At 43.1% G+C, this 25,083-nt stretch overlaps 1 protein-coding gene across 1 annotated transcript in view; it reads left to right on the plus strand.

The window, feature by feature from the left end:
* The window catches only part of msra (methionine sulfoxide reductase A), a 42,166-nt gene extending 20,405 nt beyond the window's left edge, over window positions 1-21,761 (plus strand). The window contains exons 2-6 of the mRNA XM_034699382.1: window positions 733-801; window positions 2,042-2,161; window positions 7,198-7,302; window positions 11,412-11,518; window positions 21,004-21,761. Of these exons, the coding sequence (XP_034555273.1) occupies window positions 733-801; window positions 2,042-2,161; window positions 7,198-7,302; window positions 11,412-11,518; window positions 21,004-21,174 (572 nt within the window). The 3' untranslated portion in view covers window positions 21,175-21,761. The remainder of the gene's footprint in view (window positions 1-732; window positions 802-2,041; window positions 2,162-7,197; window positions 7,303-11,411; window positions 11,519-21,003) is intronic.
* Window positions 21,762-25,083: the final 3,322 nt, after the last annotated feature.

Genomic DNA, 25,083 nt, shown 5'->3' on the forward strand with positions numbered 1-25,083 from the left:
ACGAGTTCAGATCCAGAGAGTCTTTGAAGCTGCTTGAGGAGATATTCAGCTCTTTAAATTTGACTCTGAGGGAAGTCCTGATCACCTTTTTAGGCCAGGATCCCAATCCCACTTTTTAATATTTAGTATCTTTTAATACTGAGTCCCAATTTGAAACTGCCTTAACAGTTGCCACGACTGCCGACCTAGAAAACTCTATTTAACACCATCACATCGTATTGTATGTCTACCGCTGTCTCTGTAAACCATGTAAATGAAGCCCTGACTATGACACATCAGTCATGGTTGTTAGTTATATTTATAATTTATCCATTAAGTCTAAGTAGAAAATATCAATAGACATTATTCTCTCCTTCTCCACGTTCTCCATCCTGTAAGCAGTCTTTCCTCTCATGGTGATAACCAGGAGTTCACGTTCATGCCACTCTCTGTTTGATCTTTCCTTTTCTCTCAACTCAACATTATTTATAAATCAACTTTCTGAAGCATGAGGCCTGAAGAGCTTCAGAATGGAACAGACAGACAGCAGATATATCCAAATCCAAATAGAAATTGACAGCAGGAGAGAAAACATGGAAGAAGAATGCATGAAAACATTTCAAAACAGAATATAATGAAGTGATAGTGAAATCTTCTTTTTCTAATATTGACGTTTTTCTCTCTCTCTCTCTCTCTCTCTCTCTCTCTCTCTCTCTCTCTCTCTCTCTCTCTCTCTCTCTCTCTCTCTTGCAGCCAAACATGATGTGAACGGAAACCGCATGGTTCCACCGTTTCCAGAAGGGACAGAGATGGTCATATTTGGTAAGTTTGTACCATAGACTGTATAATAAATGGACGTAGTACTGCTGGCGTCACCATCTGTTTTTGAAGCCAATTATCGGTGGGTGCCATATTGGAAATGCCAAACTCAACCTAACTTCGTCCGAGCTAGTGTAAGGTAATGAGGTGGGCTTTGAGCCTCCTTGCTAACAGCTACAGGGTTCTCACCTGTCAATCAAGTCAGGCATGCCCTTATTTGGGCAAAACTCGTAAGTTAATATCTTCAAAAATAAAGAGTTATAAAAAGATTCACCCCCTGTACAGTGTGTGCTGATAGAGAAATGAGCCATTCAGACTTAACTGTTTTTTGAACCAGGCTGTAATCATGTTTGTTTCTGCTGCGAAGATCCTCTTTTTTGAATGGGTGTGTATGTGGTTTCCGGTACTTCTGAAGCCACCCTCTAGTGGACACTCAAGGAACTGCAGTTTTTAAAACTTCCGCATTGGCTTCAATTCTCTTCAATTCTCAGTTGCCGCTTAGTTTTTGATCGTTAAAGAAATACAATAACACTTTTCAAACAGGTCCCTACATGCTCTGTGATTGGCTGGTGACCTACCCAGGATAGGCTCCACCCCCCTGAGACCCATTATCTATAAGCTGTATAGATAATGGATGAATGGATAACCACAACCACAGACTCTGGCGCTGTCCGTGGTGCTGAAACCTCCTTGCAGGGCTCTCTTTTCCACCATCATGATCCTTAGAGGCAACAAGGGAGCTATAATCTGGATTGCTGAGTTGTAGATAGATCCTATTAGCTGCGATGTGCGATGACGTCGCCAGTGAATCATCAACTATTACTTGATGCATCAGCACCCAGGTCTCAGTCGAAGCATCAACGTATTCCTAAACTATCTCTGATCAAAGTTCAGCTTACAGATCAAAGAAGGGCTGCAACCATCAAGTAAAACATTCTCAATTAGTCTAATGAGTTGTTTTTGAAATTGCTGATTAATTGAGTCTTTAGACATTAAAATCTATCAGAAATAATGGAGGTTGTAATTTTCCTTACGGACAGTAATGTCCAGAAATTGAATTTGCCATCATGCACGTCAAAAAGTGATAGAAAAGCTTGTATTTTATGGTCTAAGGTGAGTAGATTCACTGCATGTGTCATAAATAATGAACCTAATAATGATAAATATCTGTTGATTAATGTCCTCTAAGTCACCTTTGCACCTCATGTCATGTTCATCTCAGTCTCTGCTCCCTCTCTTGCAGGTATGGGATGTTTCTGGGGAGCGGAGAGGAAGTTCTGGAGACAAAAGGGGGTTTATTCCACTCAAGTGGGCTACGCAGGCGGATACACAGCTAACCCCACCTACAACGAAGTCTGCTCAGGTAGCTTTTACATACACACACATACACACACACACACACACACACACACTCACACACTCACCCATGGTATGCTGGGCAGCGTGTTGTCTTCTGAGAGTTAATAAATTGTGGAAAACAGGCCTCACATAAACAGAGGAGTGAATAATTTCCCTCAGGTCCTATTATACCGGGGCATGGATAAGGGTGCTATTGATGCCTGACCACTGTGAGCAGACTGTGTGTGTTTGTGTTTGTGTATTTCTTTGTGATGTGAGTCCAGACCTCCCGTTGATTCCCTTATTCAGCCAGCACAGACTGAATCCATCTTTAGACCTGCATCACCACCTGTCTCTATTACTTCTACGCTCATGGATACTTTTTATAAACATAAACAAGTCAAAGTGTCTCAAAAACATGATATTTTATTCTCCTGATTATGAATGTGTAGCCGTGCGACACACTTCTAATGAGATGAGGAGGTAGGAGTTAGCTGTAGGAGTTTTTAAAATCAGGAGCTAACAAAACACCACAAACTAACAAACTATGACCCACAAATTCCACTTGATCCACGTCACGGCACTGGAGTCAATGTGTTAACTTCCACTGGATCCGCTCCATTGCGTTCCTGCTGCATCTGATCCAGCAGGTCGGAGCCCTCCGGATCAGATACGCAAGACTTTTATTTCTGCCGGATGCCGGAGCATGACACATCAACCTGAACAGAGCAGATGGAGCGGGACAGGAAGTCAGGTTTCACCAAAACCAAATGAAAACATCCGGTTAATTTTCAGAATAAAACACTCTGTGTTATCACCAGATCGTATTTCGCTTAACTACAACAACAAACCAAAGTCATGATGAGCGGAGCCAGGACCTGGAGTCAACAGGTCAGAGGTTTTCAGAGGACCAGAAAGACAACATGGATGAGGAGAGGAGGAGGAGGAGAGTCCTTGATTCAGTGATTACATAGGGGAAAACCTCGGTCACATGACCTCCAGCGGTCCTGCTGTCCTGCTCCGGGCTCAGTTCTGAAAACACAAGTCTCAAGGAGAGAGCACAGTGCTAAACCGCAGAGGATTGGAGATGGACCGGACCCCGAATGTGGTGGATGTCCCGGGTTGGTCGGTGTTATCTGGGTGTTGTCCTACCTTTTAGAGCAGTCGGTTGGTCAGAATTTGAAAATGCAACCAGTGGCTGTTGACCAAGCGGCAACCTCTGGCTGCAAGCATTGAAGCCAATGCGAAAGTGTTAAAACTGCAGTTCCTCGAGTGTCCACTTGAGGCTGGCTTCGGAAGTACCAGAAACCACATACACACCATATCGAAGATGGGCCGGACACTGGTGGATCTGGTGGAAGTTGGATACGAAACTGTCCTATTCCAGTCCACACTGTGTGTAGTCTCCAGCACACATTTGACCTATCACACTCACAGAAGAAGCGTAGCCTCTCTGGTCTCCTCCCTGTTTCTAAACTTTACTGGTTTACCAGAAGAACCTGGTCTGAACTGTCTATGTGTTTGTATCCTGGCAGCTAGCAGCTAACCTCACACCTTCTCATCTTTAAGAGAGAAAACAAACATCCATCTGCATATTCATTGTTGTTAAATATTTACACTCAGATCAGTGTGGGTTTGAAATGTGCTGATTAAATTTGCATGTTTTTATTTCTTTCTAAAACAAATGAAAATTCAGTACGACTGGTTTTAAAAACTCTCCCACACTCTGGTTATTTTCCCTCACCTGCAGTTCTTTGTGTAGATATTATTCCTGGGGATTAATAATGCTGTATATTAACAACTCCTGTATATGTGCATAAAGTAAACTGTTACAGGCACATTAGCCATGTAAAATTTCACTTGAAATTCAGCAGTTTGAGAATACATCTTTGACTTTGAGAAGCATTAAGTGCCTCTCAGCCCATCGTAGGATCCATAGATAGCACCACTGTGGTAAAAGTCACTCTGTGTTTTTATGTTTAAATCTTAAAATAACATTAACCTGAGATAATAGTACAGTTAAATGTACATTATGTGGCCGGCAGCTCTCTGCAGCTTCATTCTAACCAATTCCTTATTTCCCGTCTTGTCCGAGATGAATTTATCCCTGTGAGATTAGCCCGGCGAGGCATTAATTTAATATCGACCGCTGCTTTGTCTCTGTTCACCAATATCTACCGTAAGAATCCATAACTCCCGATATTAAAAAAGTAATAAGGCACAGAGAGAGATGGAGAGAGGGAGAGAGATAGGGTGGAGGTAGAATGAGAGATGGGAGGAAGATGAGGTGCAGCGTAATGGGTCACACTCATTACCACCACCAGCTGCTATCTCTCTGTCTGAAGGAGGGATCGTTTGTTATGCCTGAACATTATTATCAGTTTTGGACTAATAGGAGCTTTTCAAGGACAAAACCTGCATTTTCTGCCTCTAGCTGTAAATTCAATCATTTAGAGAAACTTTCTTATATTTGTGTTTGCACCAATCAATGACCCATCCCAGTGACTGGAAATCAAGTCAGAGGTAACAGGCTGAAGCACATGGTCTAACCAAAACAGCCCTGACATGAGGACTCCAGTAGACCTCTGAAGGTGTGCTGGATCTGGCACCAAGGTGTCAGCAGCAGGTCTTTTTAAGTCCTTGAAGTCCTGAAATGGGGCCTCCATGGATTGAGGTGGTCCCCAACACATCCCAATGATGCTCAATTGGACTGAGGTCTCAGGAATTTGGAGACAAAGTCAACACCTTAACTCGTCAAGATTCTCCAGGCCACCTTCTCTCATCTCTCCATGGTTTCAGTAGTGGACTTGGTTCAGCATGGACACCCAATCCGGTCCATTGCTACACACCCTCATACACAACAAACAGTGATGCTCTGTAGTCCAACACCCTTCTTTCCCAACCAGCATTAACTTTTCATCAGTTTGAGCTCTAGTAGCTCTTCTTTTGGGATCAGATTACACGGGCCAACCTTCGCCAAAGTGCCAAAGAGTATCAGTGAGCCTTGGCTGCTCACTGGTTTTCCTTCCTTGTACCTCTTTTGGAAGGTTCTAACCCCTGAAGACCAGGAACACCCAACAAGAGCTGCAGTTTTAGAGATGCTCAGACCCAGTCGCCCCCCAACACCTCAACTCCAAGGACAAAATGTTCACCTGCTGCTTTACATATCCCACACTAACAGGTCCCATTATAACAAGATTAGGGGTGAGCCCGACTAAGGATTTGCTTAGTGGAATCTGATTCATCAGATTTTGCCCATAGTGGAGGAATAGTGGAATGTTTGTTGTTTTTCCTTATTGACCCAAAGTCTGCATGATGGTGACCGCATGACAATATTACACATAACCCTTTACAATTAAGAGACTCATAGCTTAAAGTAAAAGGGACAACAGAATATTATAAGTATGAAACTTAGATTTTTTAATCTATATTGCAAAAACAACGAGGTGATGAAGGAGAGAAAACTCAAATAAGGCCACCATCAGTTAAACATGGAACAACGCTCCACTATAGAGAAAGGAACCAGGAGATATTTAAACAGTGTTCACACAGCAGAGAGCAGCACTGCAGAGGGTAGTTTGTCCAACTTAAGACTAAACATTTGTATAATGTTCAAAATCAAACCTGAACCAGCTAAAGGGTTTTTAAATCTCTTAACAGAACCTTTTAAAACGGTCTTTCATCGCGTCTTTGTCCGCTTGAGTCTTTTCAAACTGTACGTGAGGAAAACCATCGTGTGTATGGGCAGAAGTGCGCTTCTTGCTTTGTTGACTGTAAATCCTGTCTTTGAGAATATCCTCTCTGATGGCGTGGAGGTGGATGGGATGCTGTGGATTGTTGTTGAGGCTTCGGACAGCTTTGGGTATCCCTCCTGGTTCTTTTGGCCCCGTACAGTTTTTGTGTGGTCCGGTAATCCTTGATCTCACAGCCCTCTTCATGAAGCTGCTCCTCATCTTCATCACTAGTTTTTAGAATCAACTGAAGTTTTATTTCCTGACATTTTGAGCTGCCATGAACGTAGAAAGATTTAAAGACCAGCTGAGGTACGTCTGCTCCACAGGTCCCCGCTAAATGGGAGAGTCCACCTTTAATTACCAGGGGAGATTTAATTACCACTTTAAGGAGATTTAACACTTCAAGAGCTGTTCTCAGAATTACATTCAATAAGTCTATATTTTTATAAAAATAGGATATATGAGACACTATTTTACGGGAAACAGGAAAATAATGTAAAATTAGACATTGAGCACCCCCATGGTTTGAATGGAATGATCCACGTTTCATATGCAAATATTCGACTATGAGATTGGCAGTCGACTAAGGCTCGTTAGAACCAATCGTCGAATATTTGACTATTTGGGGTCACCCCTAAACAAGATAATTCATGTTATTCACTTCACCTGTCAGTGGTCATACTGTTATGGCTGGTTGGTGAATTTATGACCTTGGAAACAGCAGAGGAGAGAACCATCCCAACGTAAAGTCCACTCATTTGACATTTCTTTGGCTCTCAACCTTGAAGAGTTAAGAACTATCTTAGGATGTTTCAACTTCCCATTTTCACAATCATATGTGCAATACACACATTGCAAAATGGCCGAAATTGCACTGGTTAAAGAACACTTTGTATTCTCTCAGCTTGCAAACATCTGATCCACTATGCAGTGTGCTAATTTGGTTGCAACTGCAAGGCTAGGTGTCATGATGGCTGAGGAAACAAGAAGCACATTGAAGCACATTTTGGATCCTGGAGACATTTGTTTGAACACCAATTATTCGTTAAACAAGGCAAACATTCGGTTACCATCAGCAGTTAATTTCATGTCATCAGAGACTAAAATCATATGTATTGAACCTTCACATATATAATTGACTGATCGATGAAAACATCCAAGAATGAAAACAAAAAATCTTTCAGAAAATTTGAACATGAGGGACTTTAAATGTTTGTGAGAGTCAGTGAATCGATCTGTAAGAGTAACCCAGTTGTGTCCTCTCTTGACTCTCTGTGAGACTCAAACTCACATGAACTCACACATGTATTATTTTTGTATCTCTCAGGTAAAACAGGCCACACTGAAGTGGTGAGAGTTGTCTTCCATCCAGAGAAGGTCAGCTTCGCCAACCTGCTCAAAGTTTTCTGGGAGAACCACAACCCGACTCAAGGTACAGACTCAGCCAAAAAACACACTCACAGCCAAATCCACAACGGGGAGTAGAGGGTGAAACTTGGAGAACAGCATGAGTCTGAAACAGTTCTTCAATACTGGAGAATAAAAATTACATTTTTAAGTTTGAACAAATTTTATCATCAGACTGGACGAAACCAAACAGCCTTGTTTGGCTCTGCTTCACACTGAATGCTTGTTTATATCAACAGTTTCATGATGTTAAGCTTATTTAAGGTTGTCTTAAAGGGATAGCACGTCTTTCTAAATAGTTGGCATTATGCTTCATTTAAAAACAAAAATATATATATTTAAAATGTTTGGTGTCAAAACTTAACGTGGGGAAAGTTTAAAACTGTGAGGGTGAAGGTAAAGGTGTGTTGGAGTAATCCCTGGATGAGACTTCTCTGCTCTGAACGACTTGTTCATGAAGTCACGCGTGAATTCAGCGAGATTAACTCGAGATTTGCCAAAATCATGACATCACCAGTTGGGGATTCTCGTTTAAAGGGAGAATTTGTCATTTAAAAAAAAAAAATCTCAATTTAGGAAGGCTGGGTTCCGGAATGCTGGGGGCCTTAAAGAGACAGTAGCTAAAACTAAGCGTTTGAGACAGAGACCGTCACGATCATGTTCAGCATTTGTTGCTTAAAATGCTAACCTCATACAAACCTACCTACAAATATAAAATAACGGACTGTCCCTTTAATGCTAACAGGTAAGGCTGATTAAATCTAGACACTGGTAGCATTCTGGGAAAGTTTCAAACTGTGATTTAAAGGTGTTTTGGAGTAATCCCTGGATGAGACTTGAGGCTGTTCTGAAAGACTCGTTCATGAAGTCACGCGTGAATTCAGCGAGATTAACTCGAGATTTGCCAAAATCATGACATCACCAGTTGGGGAATCTCGTTTAAAGGGAGAATTTGTCATTAAAAAAAAAAATCTCAATTTAGGAATGCTGGGTTCCGGAATGCTGGGGGCCTTAAAGAGACAGTAGCTAAAATAAGCATTTGAGACAGAGACCGTCACGATCATGTTCAGCATTTGTTGCTTAAACTGCTAACCTCATACAAACCTACCTACTAATATAAAATAATGGACTGTCCCTTTAATGCTAACAGGTAAGGCTGATTAAATCTAGACACTGGTAGCATTCTGGGAAAGTTTCAAACTGTGATTTAAAGGTGTTTTGGAGTAATCCCTGGATGAGACTTGAGGCTGTTCTGAAGGACTCGTTCATGAAGTCACGCGTGAATTCAGCGAGATTAACTCGAGATTTGCTAAAATCATGACATCACAAGTTGGTGAATCTCCTTTTAAAGGGAGAATTTGTCATTAAAAAAAAATTCAGTTCCAGAATGCTGGGTGGCCTTAAAGAGACAGTAGCTAAAATAAGTGTTTGAGACAGAGATTTTTCATAATCATGTTTAGCATTTGTTGCTTAAAATGCTAACCTCATACAAACCTACCTACAAATATAAAATAACGCACTATCCCTTTAATGCTAACAGGTAAGGCTGATTAAATCTAGACACTGGTAGCATTCTGGGAAAGTTTCAAACTGTGATTTAAAGGTGTGATGGAGTAATCCCTGGATGAGACTTGAGGCTGTTCTGAAAGACTCGTTCATGAAGTCACGCGTGAATTCAGCGAGATTAACTTGAGATTTGCTAAAATCATGACATCACAAGTTGGTGAATCTCCTTTTAAAGGGAGAATTTGTCATTAAAAAAAAAATTCAATTCCAGAATGCTGGGTTCCGGAATGCTGGGTGGCCTTAAAGAGACAGTAGCTAAAATAAGTGTTTGAGACAGAGATTTTTCATAATCATGTTTACCATTTGTTGCTTAAAATGCTAACCTCATACAAACCTACCTACAAATATAAAATAACGGATTGTCCCTTTAATGCTAACAGGTAAGGCTGATTACATTTAGTCACTGGTAGCATTCTGGGAAAGTTTCAAACTGTGAGGTAAAGGTGTGTTGAAGTAATCCCTGGATGAGACTTTAGGCTGTTCTGAACTACTTGTTCATGAAGTCACGCGTGAATTCAGCGAGATTAACTTGAGATTTGCTAAAATCATGACATCACAAGTTGGGGAATCTCGTTTAAAGGGAGAATTTGTAGTATAAAAAAATATTTAAATTTCGGAATTCTGCATTCCGGAATGCTGGGTTCCAGAATTCTGGGGGGCCTTAAAGAGACAGTAGCTAAAACTAAGCGTTGAGACAGAGACTTCCACAATCATGTTCGGCATTTGTTGCTTAAACTGCTAACCTCATACAAACCTTCCTACAAATATAAAATAACGGACTATCCCTTTAATGCTAACAGGTAAGGCTGATTACATTTAGTCACTGGTAGCATTCTGGGAAAGTTTCAAACTGTGATTTGAAGGTGTGTTGAAGTAATCCCTGGATGAGACTTTAGGCTGTTCTGAACTACTATTTCATAAAGTCACACGTGAATTCAGAGAGAGGGAAACGAGATTTGCTCAACTTGTGACATCACTGATTGGTACATCTCCTTTTAAAAGGGCCAATTTGTCATTTTGAAAAGAGACTTGCAACTTTTTTGCTTGGCAACAGTGTAGGAGGCCTTAAAGAGACAGTAGCATTTCAGACATACATAAAAGCCTACCTAAAAATATATCATGACCAACTGTCCCTTTAATACTAACAGGTAAGGCTGATTAAATTTCACTTGTAGCATTCTGTAGTTATGCTTAAAACAAAAATTGAATTAACAAAAATTAATTTAAAATGTTGGATTTTAACACCTAATGCTGGGAAAGTTCCAAACTGTGATTTAAATGAGTGTTGGAGTAATCCCAGGATGAGTCTTTAGGATGCTCTGAACAACTCGTTCATGAAGTCACACGTGAATTCAGAGAGAGGGAAACGAGATTTGCTCAATTTGTGACATCACTGATTGGTGCATCTCCTTTTAAAAGGGAGAATTTGTCATTCCAAAAAGAGACTCACAACTTTTTTACTCAGCAACAGTGTTGGAGGCTTCTGGAATGCTCTGTGTTCTGGAATGCTGGGGAGGCCTTAAAGAGACAGTAGCTGAAATGAAGCATTTCAGACAGACATAGAAACCTACCTAAAAATATATCATGACCAACTGTCCCTTTAATGCTAACAGATAAGGCTGATTAAATTTCACTTGTAGCATTCTGTAGTTATGTTTAAAAACAAAAATTTAATTAACAGATATTAATTTAAAATGTTGGATTTCAACACCTAACGCTGGGAAAGTTCCAAACTGTGAGGTAAATGAGTGTTGGAGTAATCCCAGGATGAGACTTCAGGCTGTTCTGAACGACTCGTTCATGAAGTCACGCGTGAATTCAGCGAGATGGAAACGAGATTTGCTCAACTTGTGACATCACTGATTGGCGCATCTCCTTTTAAAAGGGAGAATTTGTCATTTTAAATAATAGACTTGCAATTTTTTTGCATGGCAACAGTGTTGGAGGCTTCTGGAATGCTGTGTTCTGGAATGCTGGGGAGGCCTTAAAGAGACAGTAGCTGAAATGAAGCATTTCAGACAGACATAGAAACCTACCTAAAAATATATCATGATGAACTATCCCTTTAATGCTAACAGGTAAGGCTGATTAAATTCAGTCACTGGTAGCATTCTGAGGTTTAAGTGCATATGTTATTCGAGATCAAAGATGACACCAGAGTGATCCGTATTTATCCTCTGGGGATAATAATTTCTCTTACAGAACTTCTTCACTTTGACTGAAGTCTGGGATTGACAGACTGACTGACACAAGTTGCCGTCTTTGGAGCCAAAACACTCGATTGGCTGAAAGCTCAGAGCTCACCAAACATTGTGGTTGACAGGCTGACAAGCTGACATGAAATGATGAAAGGATACATGATGAAATGATCAGCTCGCAGTCAAAAACAGCCTTCACTTCTGCCAAGACAGACGAGTTTTATTTTTGGAAATGCTGTCAGCTGTTGTGTTCAGATGATCTGATGTTGCCTCTGCCAAAAACTGAAGGAGAGGGCTGAAATCTTCTGCTGAAATTCTCTATGTGTGTGTGTGTGTGTGTGTGTGTGTGTGTGTGTGTGTGTGTGTACAGGGATGAGACAAGGGAACGATGTTGGGACGCCGTACCGCTCTTCCATCTACACCTACTCAAAGCCGCAGTTTGAGGAAGCTCTGGCATCCAAAGATCAATACCAGAAGGTACAAATCAATTTATCAGTCAGCCTCTAATTCGCCACAGTCGTCAGTCATATATCTACATGTATTCCTCTCTGCCTTCCATCCAGTCTTTCTCTCCTTTTTCACCTCAACTCCATTTCCCAGCATGCCCCTCTTTTGTCCTTACCTCTTTCTTTGAGTCAGTCTCAGAAACTAGCCAGGAAGGACCATATTTGGATGTGAGGGTGAAGCTGGAGAGGAGTTGACAAACACTAAACAGTCCACACCTGTAGCTAACTCATTACCTGGTGAATGAACTAGATTACCCGTGTGACCTCAGAGTGACCTTGTATTTGTGACTCTACCTCTTTATTTATGGATCTTAATAAGCTCTGAAAGCTTTTAGAATGAAGTAGTCTTGAGTCGTATTAATTATGAGAGGTTCCAAAGCGTCTAATTTCCCTGTTGCTTAAATGGAAATTTATATTCTGATTAACCAACTCGTCTAAAGGTAGGAAAACACCCAGATAACAGTCAAAATCAAGCACAGTTTAGTCCACATGGATAAACAAAAGATCACACAGTCTGTGGGTAAACAATGTCAAATTGGTTTGCTGAGTGTGTCTAACACTAGCAGAGCTTACACCACCAGCCTTCAGTCCTCCTTGCAGGTTAACGTCCACATGCCTGCCATTTAGGGGGCGCAGAGTTATGACAGGGGGGGGGGGCCCGGCCCGGCTTAATAAAAACAATACACACAATTCTGCATTGCTAACGAGGCCAAGTATGTCTATGTGTGATATAAGTGAAGTGGCAGGTAAACATATTAGCGTAGCAGAGTGATATATGACAGACAAAAACGTAGATCGGACCCCCCTCTCTCTGTGTTACCCTGAGACACTTCAGAGCAGAGCCCCGCTCAACAAACAGAAGCTTGCGCTGCAGGGATTTTCATCTGTTACCACGGCTCGACCTGCTTGAACGTGTGTTAAAACTTGGTTTTCTTTATTTTCCAAATGAGTAGGATCGATGACTGTAGCAGTGACTTGAGGCCAAATGAACAAATGGAGCGACGCCTGCGAGCTAGTTCAGGCAGACAACTCGAGCTGCAATGCCGTACACGTCACATGTCCCACTCTCTTATCCATCATCCAATCCTGCCCTCTGCCTCTCAAATTTGCGGTCTATTTAAACTGGGAAAAATCTCCCATCTCTCCCTCTGCCTGTCAACGACTCTGCTGCTGCATGCCATTGCTGATATTTCTTCTTCCCCGCCGCCTCCCCAGCCTCCACCTGCAGGCTCCGGGGGTGTTTAGTATGTTTTGCTCATCACTCCTCAAGTCTGCATGTAAACTTTCTGCAGGGAGTGATGAGGCCGGAGCCTGGGCGCCAAACATGAATATGTATTTGCTGCTACAATAAACAATTTAAACGTGAGTCGTCTGACTGAACTATAAATATTATGACTCCGAAGTGGACCAATCACAGGGTTTGCGGTACCCGTCGATCTGCCGCAAAGTTAGATTTAAGTGGAGGTGCGCGGCAGCTACGTCCGTAGGCCTCTGCGTAGGTACGGGAGCTACGCGGACCAACGGTGTAGGCAACGCTGTCGATTCAATGCAGAAGTATGAACCAGGCTTAACTCTTGCAGACCCGACAGCAAATAAATGAATGTATAAATAAACACTGACTAGCCTTATATAGTGAGCGCAGTATTTCTTCTACATTTCGGTACAATGATACTTATGAAAATGCTTGATTCCAGACATTTTGGAGGCCACTTTGCGTCATAAACTAAACAGATAGAAATATGATTTTAATAATATTTGGATGAGAGAAAATAGATTTGGTTAAAATTGTGTTAAAATTCAGCTCTTGTGATGTTTCAATGAACAGAGAAACCAGCTGTAAAGAACCAGGCTGTAGACATGTTCATTTCTGCCCTTTAACATGAGGCCTGATGGGGATTCACTGGCTCTTGATTCAGCCTCTAGTGGACACTCTGGGAACTGCAGTTCTTTGCACTTCCTCATCAGCTTCTTTTTAAACACTGAGTGAACACAGATACAAAATAAATGTGTGTGTGTGCATGTTGCATGTGCCGTACATGTACCTAACACTCAACACACACACACACACACACACACACACACACACACACACACACACACACACACACACACACACACACAACACACAACACACACACACACACAAACATGGATGTTCACACACTCCCTCTGTTGAACTCTCTCCCGCTGAGACTTCTGCACCACTATCCCACCAACAGGGCTTGTTGCCATGGAAACTGACAAGGAGGAGGTTACTCTATTGTACTCTTTTCTATTCTGGTGAAGTCTGGTCTTCATTCAAGTCCTCTTTCTCTTTTTCTCTCCCTCCCTCGTCTCTCGTTTTTTTAACCGAACCCTCGTTCATTTAGCAGATTTTAATCCCTTAAAGTGTCTCTGAGCACATCACACACTGATGTATTAAAAACACACAAGATGAAGTGTTCCTGGGGTCTAACACTTCACTGGATCTGAAACTAGAAAGCATCATTTCAGTTTTATGTGGGCAGTTTGGTTATTGGGATGTTAATCGCTTCAGTAATCCCATTATTCTCAGTTTATAGCAACAATAAGCATTTAATAAATCAACGTATCCATAAGGACGGCTTGGAATAAAATACTTGATTACAATATGCAAATGAAATACCAATACAGTACTCAAACTGCTCTTGGATGAAGCCTTTTTTAGATTTTGGGTATGCAACATTGATTCCCCCCTCCTGCTGTTGTAGAGATGGTGTTCAGTTAAAGAAATGTGGAGCACAAGTCAGTCTAGTTTCAGTTTTAACAGCAGTTTGAAGCAAAAATGATTCCTCACTAGTGTTTGTGAGTGAGCGTGCAAACAGCTGTCTGCATCTTTGATTAAAAGAAGTGTCTTTGTCCATCATTTAAACACATTCCTTGGTTTTTGTGCTTTTTTTCAAATGTCTTTAAACATTTTAGGGGTTTTAAAAGCTGAAGTTTTTTGGACTTGGGCATTTTTGCCTTTATGGATAGGGACTGAGAGACAGGAAATGGAGGGAGTAGAGAGAGGGGGAAGACATACAGCAAATGGTCTCAGCCGGGAGTCGAACCAGCGACCTCTGCGACGAGGACCGTGTGTACCTCTGTATGTGGGGCGCTTAGACCGCTAGGCCACCAGCGCCCCCAACATGCAGATTTTGTTAAGGACGTATGAGAAGCAGCAGTGTTAAGGCTGATTTAAACTTCTGTGTTGACTCTACGCAGCAGTGGTTGACGCGGACGTGAGCACTACATACTTGTGCGTCGATGTGTCCGTGTCGCGCAGCAATACTCCCCCAAAACACTAGAGGGCAGTATGGTCCCTCTGATAGTCGGCCCCACTACGATCTCTGTTTACTTTTCCACAGCGACTCAGAACCAGGGGTGCAGCTCGCTCGGCTGGAAGTGAAGCTTCCAGCAAAGCGTCTGCCCCCTAGTGACTGGCTGCAGTATAGGTCAAAAACTCTGTTCATTTAATTAACTCACCAAATTACTTTATTCCTGTTTGGTGTGAACGCACCATAGAAAAGCAGAAGTACAGGTGAAACGGGTGCGGCTCTGTGAGGTACAGAACGACTTCAGCGCCTAATAGTTCTTGGAGGAACTTTTCTGATAATGATAGACTTTATTTAGATGTTGTGATGAAAAAGGAAAGTTAATAAATGTTGAAAACCACGTAAAGACGAGAGTCCAAGCGACCACCAGGAGGAGCTGGATTAAGCATTGTTTGACATTTTCTCAATGCAGAGTTCTAACTGTGGACTCAATGAGGGTTTCAGTCCTGGTCTGAGAGGTAATTATGGTCTGGAGCTTTACATAACAGTCACAGACGGACAGCCTCGTGTTATTTTCATCTCTCTGTCCTAGAGAGAGAGAGAGAGAGAGAGAGAGAGAGAGAGAGGAAGTTGATGGATGAACTCACTTCATCTAACCGGCACATCTCTCCATCAATCTCTCTAGGTTTAGTTTCCTCTCTCAATTTCTTCTCACCAGATTGTCTCCCCCACCCTCTCCCATCTGTGTGTGTGTGTGTGTGTGTGTGTGTGTGTGTGTGTGTGTGTGTGTGTGTGTGTGTGTGTGTGTGTGTGTGTGTGTGTGTGTGTGTGTGTGTGTGTGTGTGAGAGAGCAGTTGGCCTATAGCAAACACGCTGCATGCCAAACCATCTGGGCCTTAAATCTGTCCTCCACAGAAATCGCTTTAGTTGCAAAACTAATGCACAGACACACACGCAAACACGAGCGTGTATATATGCACACACGGAAGTAATGTTTGGACTCCGTTCTTTTAATGTGCGTCAACATACATGTGATAAACGGTCCTCCGTCATGCCAAAAGTGACATGTACGTTTTTAATAATTCAGTGCTTTTCTTTCTCTGTTGCGGGCGGATGCACCGGTTTTCTGCAGCACACAGAGTTTGCGTGCGTCTGAGCAGCCCCGTCTTTGAAATATTGATGACTCCGTGCCCCCTTTAATTCTTGGGTGGAGTCTTTCCTTGAGGGTGAAGCATTCTGCAAGGTGCCTTTCTTTCTTTCTTTCTTTCTTTATCTCTGCCCCCTGCAGCCACGACGGCGAGGCCAAACTACAAACTGAAAAAACGTGGAATCCATCAAATCACAGATATATCTTCCAGGACACACTGATCAGATGTGTCTTCTCCTGCTTCACTTTAAACATTCAAACATAAAAAAAAGTGTAGATTTAAGAAGAGTGTTAAAGCGACACATGGGTAGAAAAAGCAGGAAATTGTGGCCCAGAAGCAGAAGCAGCGGCGGCGGCGGCGGCGTGGAGAGAGAATCGTCTGGTTAATTTGACTGTCAGGGTGTTGACTGTGTTCGCTGTGCCGCCTGGCTTGATTGCATTGTTCACACACCGAGTGATTGGGGAATTTGGTGTGTGCAAGTGTGTGTGTTTCTGTTTGTGTGTGTGTGTGAGGTACAACAGCACTGCAGAAAATTACCTTGCAGGCGGCTGGCGGTTGTCTGCAGCATGAAAGGAGCCTCCCTTTTCTTCTCCAGCCTCCTACCCATCATTAGGGTGTGCACTGCGTCTGAAATGGCAGGTGGAAGTGCTACATGTGTGTGTGTGTGTTGGTTTGTGTGTGTGTTTGCTTTATGTAATAATGTGTGCTTGCTTGGTGGGTGCTGAAGCAGTGTGTACTCATTGTTCTGGCATCTCTTTGCCTCTTGATTCTCGTCTGCAGCTACGTTTTTCTTTTCACGCACACTCGTTCGTCTTCTTCAGAACACGAATCATCTGCTTTTCTTCCTCTTTATTTCCTTTTTGTTGCTGAAATCCCTCCTTTAGTGCTTCAGACATGCCAGTTTTACCTGTTTTCATTCCCTCCCCCCCCCCTCTTCTGTCTCTGTGCTTCTCACGGGTGCTTATCAGTATTGTTCACATTTTGCCTGCTTTACCAGAGCAGTCAAGGTATTTGCATTTCAAATGAGAAATCTACTTCTCTGACATGCAAATTAATGGATGTGAATTATGCATTTATGGCAGGCTGCTAACACAGCAGCAGGACCTGCACCAAAACAAACACACGGGAACATAAAAAAGGCGGGCAGGGCGGATGAGGAGGCTTCTCTAATGGTGAGGCCGTTTGGGGTATAACAGGAAGAGCTTCATCTGAAGTCACTGCGTCCAATGTGATGTTCTTTAACCTCAAGCAGAAGAACACCAATATCTTTTTAGAGTCAAATCCTCATCCCTGTAGACGTGGAAGGTGAGTCTGCAAAGATCAGTTTGAGTTCAGAGCGGCAACACTTCATCTGGAAGTGTCGAGGTGCATCTCAACTTTGGGAGAAATGACTCTCCTGCAGCTTCAACGCCTTTGCAGTTAATCCTGAGCTTGTAAGCAGATGTGTGTCTAACATGAGTCTGGTCCTGCTGGAGGTTTCTGCCTGTTAAAGGAAGTTTGTCCTTTCCACTGTAACTTGCTAAATGCTGCAAAGTCCCCTTCTGGGATCCTGTTTTTTCTCTCTCTCTCCTCTCTCTGCCTATCACTTACTTTAACTCTTCCTGTCCCATTAAAGTTACTAACCATAGACCTTTCTGGAGTCCCTGAGCTCCCTTGTCTCGTAGGTTCTTCTGGATCTCTGCCTTAGATGGCTAGCTGCTGTGAACGTGCCAGACTCCAGCTGCTATATGACACTACTATCATCTCTCTCTCTCTTCATCTCCCTCTATCCCTCTCTCCAACACGGTCTCAGCAGATGTGTGTCTAACATGAGTCTGGTCCTGCTGGAGGTTTCTGCCTGTTAAAGGAAGTTTGTCCTTGCCACTGTAACTTGCTAAATGCTGCAAAGTGCTCTGCTCATGGTGGATTAAGATGAGATCAGACTGAGTCCTGTCTGTAAGATGGGACTGGATCTGATCCTGCCTGTATGTTGGGTCTTTGTTAATAATAGAACATAGGAGTACGGTCCAGACCTGCTCTGTTTGGAAAGAGTCAAGCGAGAGAGTTGAGCCTTCAGTTATCAGGCACCTCTCCTTTGGAATCATTTACCAGTCAGGGTCCAGGAGGCAGACACCCTCTCTGCTTTAAGAGTAGGCTTCAAACTTTCCTTTTTGATAAAGATTATAGTTAGAGCTGGATCAGGCTTGGACCAGCTCTTTGTTATGCTGCTATAGGCTTAGACTGACACACTTGGATCCTATCCCTCCCCTCTTTCTGCCTGTCACTTACTCAAACTCTTCCTGTCCCATTGAAAGTTACTAACCATAGACCTTTATGTAGTCCTTGAGCTCCCTTGTCTCATATGTTCCTAGGCTACAACTACTACTATCTGTCTCCCCACTATCATCTCTCTCTCTCTTCATCTCCCTCTATCCCTCTCTCCAACACGGTCTAAGCATATGTATGTCTAACATGAGTCTGGTCCTGCTGGAGGTTTCTGCCTGTTAAAGGAAGTTTGTCCTTGCCACTGTAACTTGCTAAATGCTGCAAAGTGCTCTGCTCATGGTGGATTAAGATGAGATCAGACTGAGTCCTGTCTGTAAGATGGGACTGGATCTTATCCGGTCTTGATGTTGGGTCTTTGTTAATGTCCCCAGGACTCCCTAACAGGCAGAAACCTCCAGCAGGACCAGACTCATGTTAGACACACATCTGCTGAGACCTACCGTGTTGGAGAGAGCGATAGAGGGAGATGAGAGAGAGAGAGAGAGAGAGAGAGAGAGAGAGAGAGAGAGAGAGAGAGAGAGGGAGAGAGAGAGAGAGAGAGAGAGAGAGAGAGAGAGAGAGAGAGAGAGAGAGAGAGAGAGAGAGAGAGAGAGAGAGAGAGAGAGAGAGAGAGAGAGAGAATGAATAGTGGTGAGATGGATAGAAGTAGTTGCAGTATCTGGAGTCTGGCATGTCCCCAGCAGCAGGCCGACTTCGCTATGATCCAGAGGAACCTACAGGACAAGGGAGCTCAGGAACTCCAGAAAGGTCTATGTGGTAACTTTAATGAAACAGGGAACATTAAAGTGATTTTAAGATAAGTGCCATTTTTTGGATAAAGCAGTAAGCAGTCTAGATAAGAGATAATGTAAAGTGAGCGGGTCGCTAGAGGACTGGACCCCTGACAAGGAGAGCAGGACCAGTACCTGAAGTTGAGGGATCCCGTCTCACCCTGAAGGTAAATCCTCATCCCTCCAGTCTGAGTCACGCAGCCCATCAGAGGAGATTCTCACTCTGCTTAAACTTGCTAACTCTCCTTCTTTTGCTTCACTTTGGGTCTTCAGTGTTTTTATTTAGAAGCCCCTCAGACCCTCTGGCTTTGTTTTCTGCGCGCTGACGTCAATGAAGTTAAAATGGTTTCCAAACAATTACCCCTCACTAACTATTAGAGGCAGCAATGTGTGAAATTACCCAGCACCACTTTAAGTCTGAATGCTGTGTTTGGACTCAAAATACACTTTTTTTTTTTTTTTTTTAGTATTTCCTCAAGGAGTTCTTCCCTCTCAATCTGGAAGTTTATTCAGAGCATTAAAAGTGTCGTGCAAAGTGACGCCATTACCGCCAACGTCCCCATCACCAGCCTGACGACTGCTCTAACGGCTCTGCTCTGACATCCTCTCTGCACTTAATGAAAACATGCGCTGATGAAAATGTGCAGCGGTAGTCTTCTATATTTCATTAAGCTTCACCGCGTCTTAAAACATTTAAAGAAACAGCGTTGGTCGTCAGTCTAATGGAACGATGTGAACTGGAGGTGAAAGGCAGAAAGGTGTAAGATATGCTGAAACCAATTGAGCACTGACATTCTGTTTAAACATTCATCAGGTGTGGACGTTCAAGACCTCATTTAGACCAGTTTTTAACCGACTAAGATATGGTCTGAACATCAGTGTGTCAGGAAACACATTCCTCTCTCCACATTTTGACGTTCTTTGTTTTCGAGGTGAAAGAAAGTCAGAAATTATGATCCTGAAGTTATTTCCTTAAAGTTGTTTTCCAGCGGTAGTTCAAACCCCGTCTGTGCACGGACATGAGTTCAACATAGTCCTACAAGAATCAATCAATCAATCTTTATTTATACAGCGCCAAATCACAACAAACGTTATCCCAAGACTCTTTCCAAACAGAGCAGGTCTAGACCGAACTCCATGTTCTATTATCAACAAAGACCCAACATCAAGACCGGATCAGATCCAGTCCCATCTTACAGACAGGACTCAGTCTGATCTCATCTTAATCCACCATGAGCAGAGCACTTTGCAGCATTTAGCAAGTTACAGTGGCAAGGACAAACTTCCTTTAACAGGCAGAAACCTCCAGCAGGACCAGACTCATGTTAGACACACATCTGCCTACAAGCTTAGGAATAACTGGAGAGATCTGAGTCATTTCTCCAAAAGTTGAGATGCATCTCGACACTCTCAAATAAACTGTTGTAGCTCTGAACTCAAACTGATCATTGCAGACTCACCTTCCACGTCTACAGGGATGAGTACTTGATTCTAAAAAGATATCGGTTTTCTTCTGCTTAAGGTTAAAGAACATCACATTGGACACAGACTTCAAAAGAAGCTCATAGCAAAGCAGCATTTAGCAAGTTACAGTGGCAAGGACAAACTTCCTTTAACAGGCAGAAACCTCCAGCAGGACCAGAGTCATGTTAGACACACATCTGCTGAGACCGTGTTGGAGAGAGGGATAGAGGGAGGTGAAGAGAGAGAGAGATGATAGTGGTGAGACAGATAGTAGTAGTTGTAGCAGCTGGAGTCTGGAACATTCACAGCAGCAGGAAGCTACGAGACAAGGGAGCTCAGGGACTCCAGAAAGGTCTATGGTTAGTAACTTTAATGGGACAGGGAGAGTTAAAGTAAGTGATTGGCAGAGAGAGGAGAGAGGGGATCCCAGTGTGTCAGTTCCCCCAGCAGTCTAAGCCTATAGCAGCACAACTAAGAGTCAGTTTTAACCCTCATGAACATCATAAATGTTCTCTTTCTTTCTGTTTCTCCCAGGTTCTCACCGAGGAAGGTTACAACACCATAACAACAGAAATCGCAGAAGACCAGACGTTCTACTACGCCGAGGATTACCACCAGCAGTACCTGAACAAAAACCCTAACGGATACTGCGGCATGGGAGGGACTGGAGTCACCTGTCCAATAGGAGTCAAATCAAAGGCCTGAACAGCCAATGAGAGCAAGAGTTGAACCTCAGTCTGTTCAGTAAGGGTGCACAGACAGGGTGTCTTAAAGATTTAAACAGCAGATGTAAAGAGTTTGGGTTTTAAACATGTAAACGTCTTTTTATCAGATCTTTTTAGCATAAATCCAACGAATGAAACGGCTTCCTTTCTCTGCCATGCTACATAAACCTGAGAGGCTGTTCATGGTCGACACGCTTCTCACTCTTTGCAATAATTAAAGGAACATGGTAGGGTACCATGGCTTCAGATTCTGAGCATATTTTCAGTCTACACTTCTTCACACATGCATTGAAGTTTCATTTGTTCTGTTTATGAAGGTGTGAACTGAAGTACGCACCTGTCAGAGGATTGTGACGAATTGAACCTCAACACTGTTTTATAAGGACGTTCATTTTAGTGAGCTCGAGTCCAGATTTCACTGCTGATTACTACTCACAGATTGGTTTTGCTGAGAGCTGTTTGCATTGTGACTGCTGATTATGTTTGTATTTCTCAGGTTGATCTTCGAGTGATTACTCAAATCTCTGAAACTGATGCAGGAATAAAAATAACAACACCTTGAAAATATGGACTCCCCAAGAATCTTTCCTTATGTCTGTGTTTTATTATCTTTTAAGGAAAGTTATCACTGGTCACCAAAACCTTTCCGCAAATTCGTCTCAGGGCTATATTTGCTGTGGTCACTCGTGTTGCTGCATCCTATGCTAGCACTTCTCCTTGGGTGCATTTGAGTAACACTGTCATGACATGAATAAGACCAAATAAGGTTGACCAGCATCAAACGAGTAACCCACTGCAAAAAACACAAATCTTAGCGAGTGCATTCGTCTATTTCTAGTCAAACATCTCTGTACATTTAAAATAAACCACTTTCACCTGATAGGTCCAGACATTAATCGTATTACAAGATGTTATAAGCCAAAAATACTCCCCCACAAAACTGTAATGATACTACAGCAATGCTAGCTGGTGAAGCAACTTGGCAAGCTAACCAACTATCATATCCAATCAGTTGTGAATGGGCTAAGGTTAGCTAGTTAGTTGTGGCTAACCTTTGGTACACAGATCAGCCATTTAGTGAGCCATCCATCCATCCATCTTCCTCGGCTTAACCGGGTCCGGGTCACGGGGGAAGCAGTCCCAGCAGGGAAGCCCAGACACTCCTCTCCCCGGCCACTTCCACCAGCTCTTCTGGGAGGATACCGAGGCGTTCCTAGGCCAGCTGAGAGATATAATCTCACCAACGTGTCCTGGGTCTGTCCCATGGCCTCCTCCAGGAGGGACATGGTCGAAACACCTCCCCAGGGAGACGTCCGGGAGGCATCCTGACCAGATACCTGAAACCGCCTCATCTGGCTCCTCTGGATGCGGAGGAGCAGCGGCTCTACTTTGAGTCTGAGCTCCTGACCCGGTCTCTAAGGCTGAGCCCAGACACCTTGCGGGGAAAGCTCATTTCGGCCGCTTGTATTCGCGATCTTGTTCTTTCGGTCACTACCCACAGCTGGTGACCACAGGTGAGGGTTGGTGAGACTGACCAGTAAATTGAGAGCCTTGCCTTCTGGCTCGGCTCTCTCTTCACCACGACAGACCGGTACAGCGTCCGCATCACTGCCGACGCCGCCCCGATCCGTCTGTCAAGTCAAGTCAAGTCAACTTTATTTATATCGCACATTTAAAACAACCAGTGTTGGCCAAAGTGCTTTACAAGGTAAAAAGTAAAAATTCCATGAAGACAACAATAAACAACAACATAACAGGATATTAATGTCCTCTTCACGAGTAGAAGGCCAAAGAGAAGAGATGGGTCTTCAACAAAGATTTAAAACATTCAACAGTTGGGGCCGATCTTAATTGGAGTGGCAAGCTATTCCAGAGCTTGGGGGCCGCTGCTGCAAAGGCTCGGTCTCCCCGGGTTTTAAGGCGACTTTTAGGCACATCCAGGAGCAGCTGGTTTGTTGACCTCAGTGCTCGGGTTGGGTTGTGAGCATGGAGAAAATCAGCCAAGTAGGATGGTGCCAATCCATTTAGGGCCTTGTATGTTAAAAGTGCAACTTTAAAATCAATCCTGTGACGGACTGGGAGCCAGTGGAGAGCATGCAGCACAGGTGTGATGTGCTCCCTCTTTTTCCTGCCAGTCAGGAGGCGAGCTGCCGCATTCTGTACAAGCTGCAGGCGCTGAATAGACGCCATGTCTAAGCCCACATACAAAGAATTACAATAATCAAGCCTAGCCGTAATAAAGGCGTGTACAACTCTCTCTAGATCCTTAGGAAGGAGATATGCCTTCACCTTCGCTATGAGTCTCAGCTGGAAGAAGCTGGACTGAACCACAGAAGAGATTTGTTTCCTAAATTTGAAGGCACTATCAAAATGAACTCCAAGGCTCTTTACAGAGGAGTGAACATTTGCTGCGAGAGGGCCGAGAGTGCTCCCATCGAACTGTTGGGGCTGTCCAAATACAATGACCTCAGTCTTTTCCTCCTTAAGGTGCAGAAAATTTAGGCTCAGCCATAACAATCTCTCGCTCCCTCTTCCCCTCACTCGTGAACAAGACCCCGCTATTGGCAAGCTAGTAACTTAACGAGCTACATTACTCAAACTATGGATGAATAAATCAACATGGACGTACAGTAGTTTACAATGGGGAGGCCTTGCAGGGCATTTTTTAACATTGTACGTGCTGCTTGGTCAGAAAGCTGCAGTTCCTCGAGTGTCCACTAGAGGGCTGGCTGCAAAGCCAAGGAACCCCATTGGAGCACATGGTAAAACCGAAAGTAAGGGAAAATATTAGGTTATTGGTCTCTATAATCTCCATACATCATTGTTTAAATTCATGACTAGGGGCGCAATATAAGGGGGGTTGTTGGGACGATTCTAGGGTACGATGAACAATAGGGACCCTTAAAAAATGGTGCATTTGCGGTAGTGAAGTGATGGAGCCCAATGGGACAACTATATTTCAGCCATTTTAAAAATGTAAAGGCCTCTTTGGCTTTTTCTAGCTTAGCTGAAAGTAATTTGGAGTCAATATTTCCAATATGGGGAACTGCATCTTTGGGATTCTTAACGCCTTTTCAAAAACCAATGGGTGACGTCATTCTACATCAATGTTTGGTACGGTCTGTGGTTTGAATCTTTTCACACATTGGCCAATCCATTAATACGTGTTGATAGGTTCACATTGTACCTTTGATACAGTATCAGATGTGTGTCATTGTAGGAAGTCATCGAAACAAGCTTCAATTATTGAGTTAAAATGTTAAATTATGGATTCTATGATTAGATAGTCTGCTTTATGTCATGGGTTTGCCATTGCAGATCAAAGAGTTAGTCCATTAATGCTTCAGCTAGATTAAAGTTCATATTTTTTACCTGTAATTTGATGAACAGGAGGTTTAGTTTGATTTCAAATGTATCTATATGTGTGTGTTGCTCTTTTCTTTTCTTGGTGTGTGTGTGTGTGTGTGTGTGTGTGTGTGTGTGTGTGTGTGTGTGTGTGTGTGTGTGTGTGTGTGTGTCTTCTTCTGTTTCAGGGCAGGATTTTGCATGACCTCTTTCCTCTGATCTTCGCCAGCAGTGATGTTCCAGTCCGTGACTCATCTGTCATCTCAGTTAATCGTACATCCTACATGTGTGTTTGTACAGTGTATGGTGTGTTCTGATGGTACAACATGCAAACGCACACACACACACACACACACACACACACACACCAGCAGGAGGAGAGTGCGTTTGGTGCCAGACCCTCCAAAACTTGGCACTACCACTACAGAATTGAAAAAAGAGAGAGCGGGAGAGAGGGAAGAGATCAGTCTCTTTGGAAATGGCAGAACGCCATCTTGGATCTCTGCTTGGTTGGATCGCCTCCATGAAACAGGCTGCAGGACCA

Source organism: Notolabrus celidotus, chromosome 13 (assembly GCF_009762535.1).
Source record: "Notolabrus celidotus isolate fNotCel1 chromosome 13, fNotCel1.pri, whole genome shotgun sequence".
Classification (NCBI taxonomy): Eukaryota; Metazoa; Chordata; class Actinopteri; order Labriformes; family Labridae; genus Notolabrus; species Notolabrus celidotus.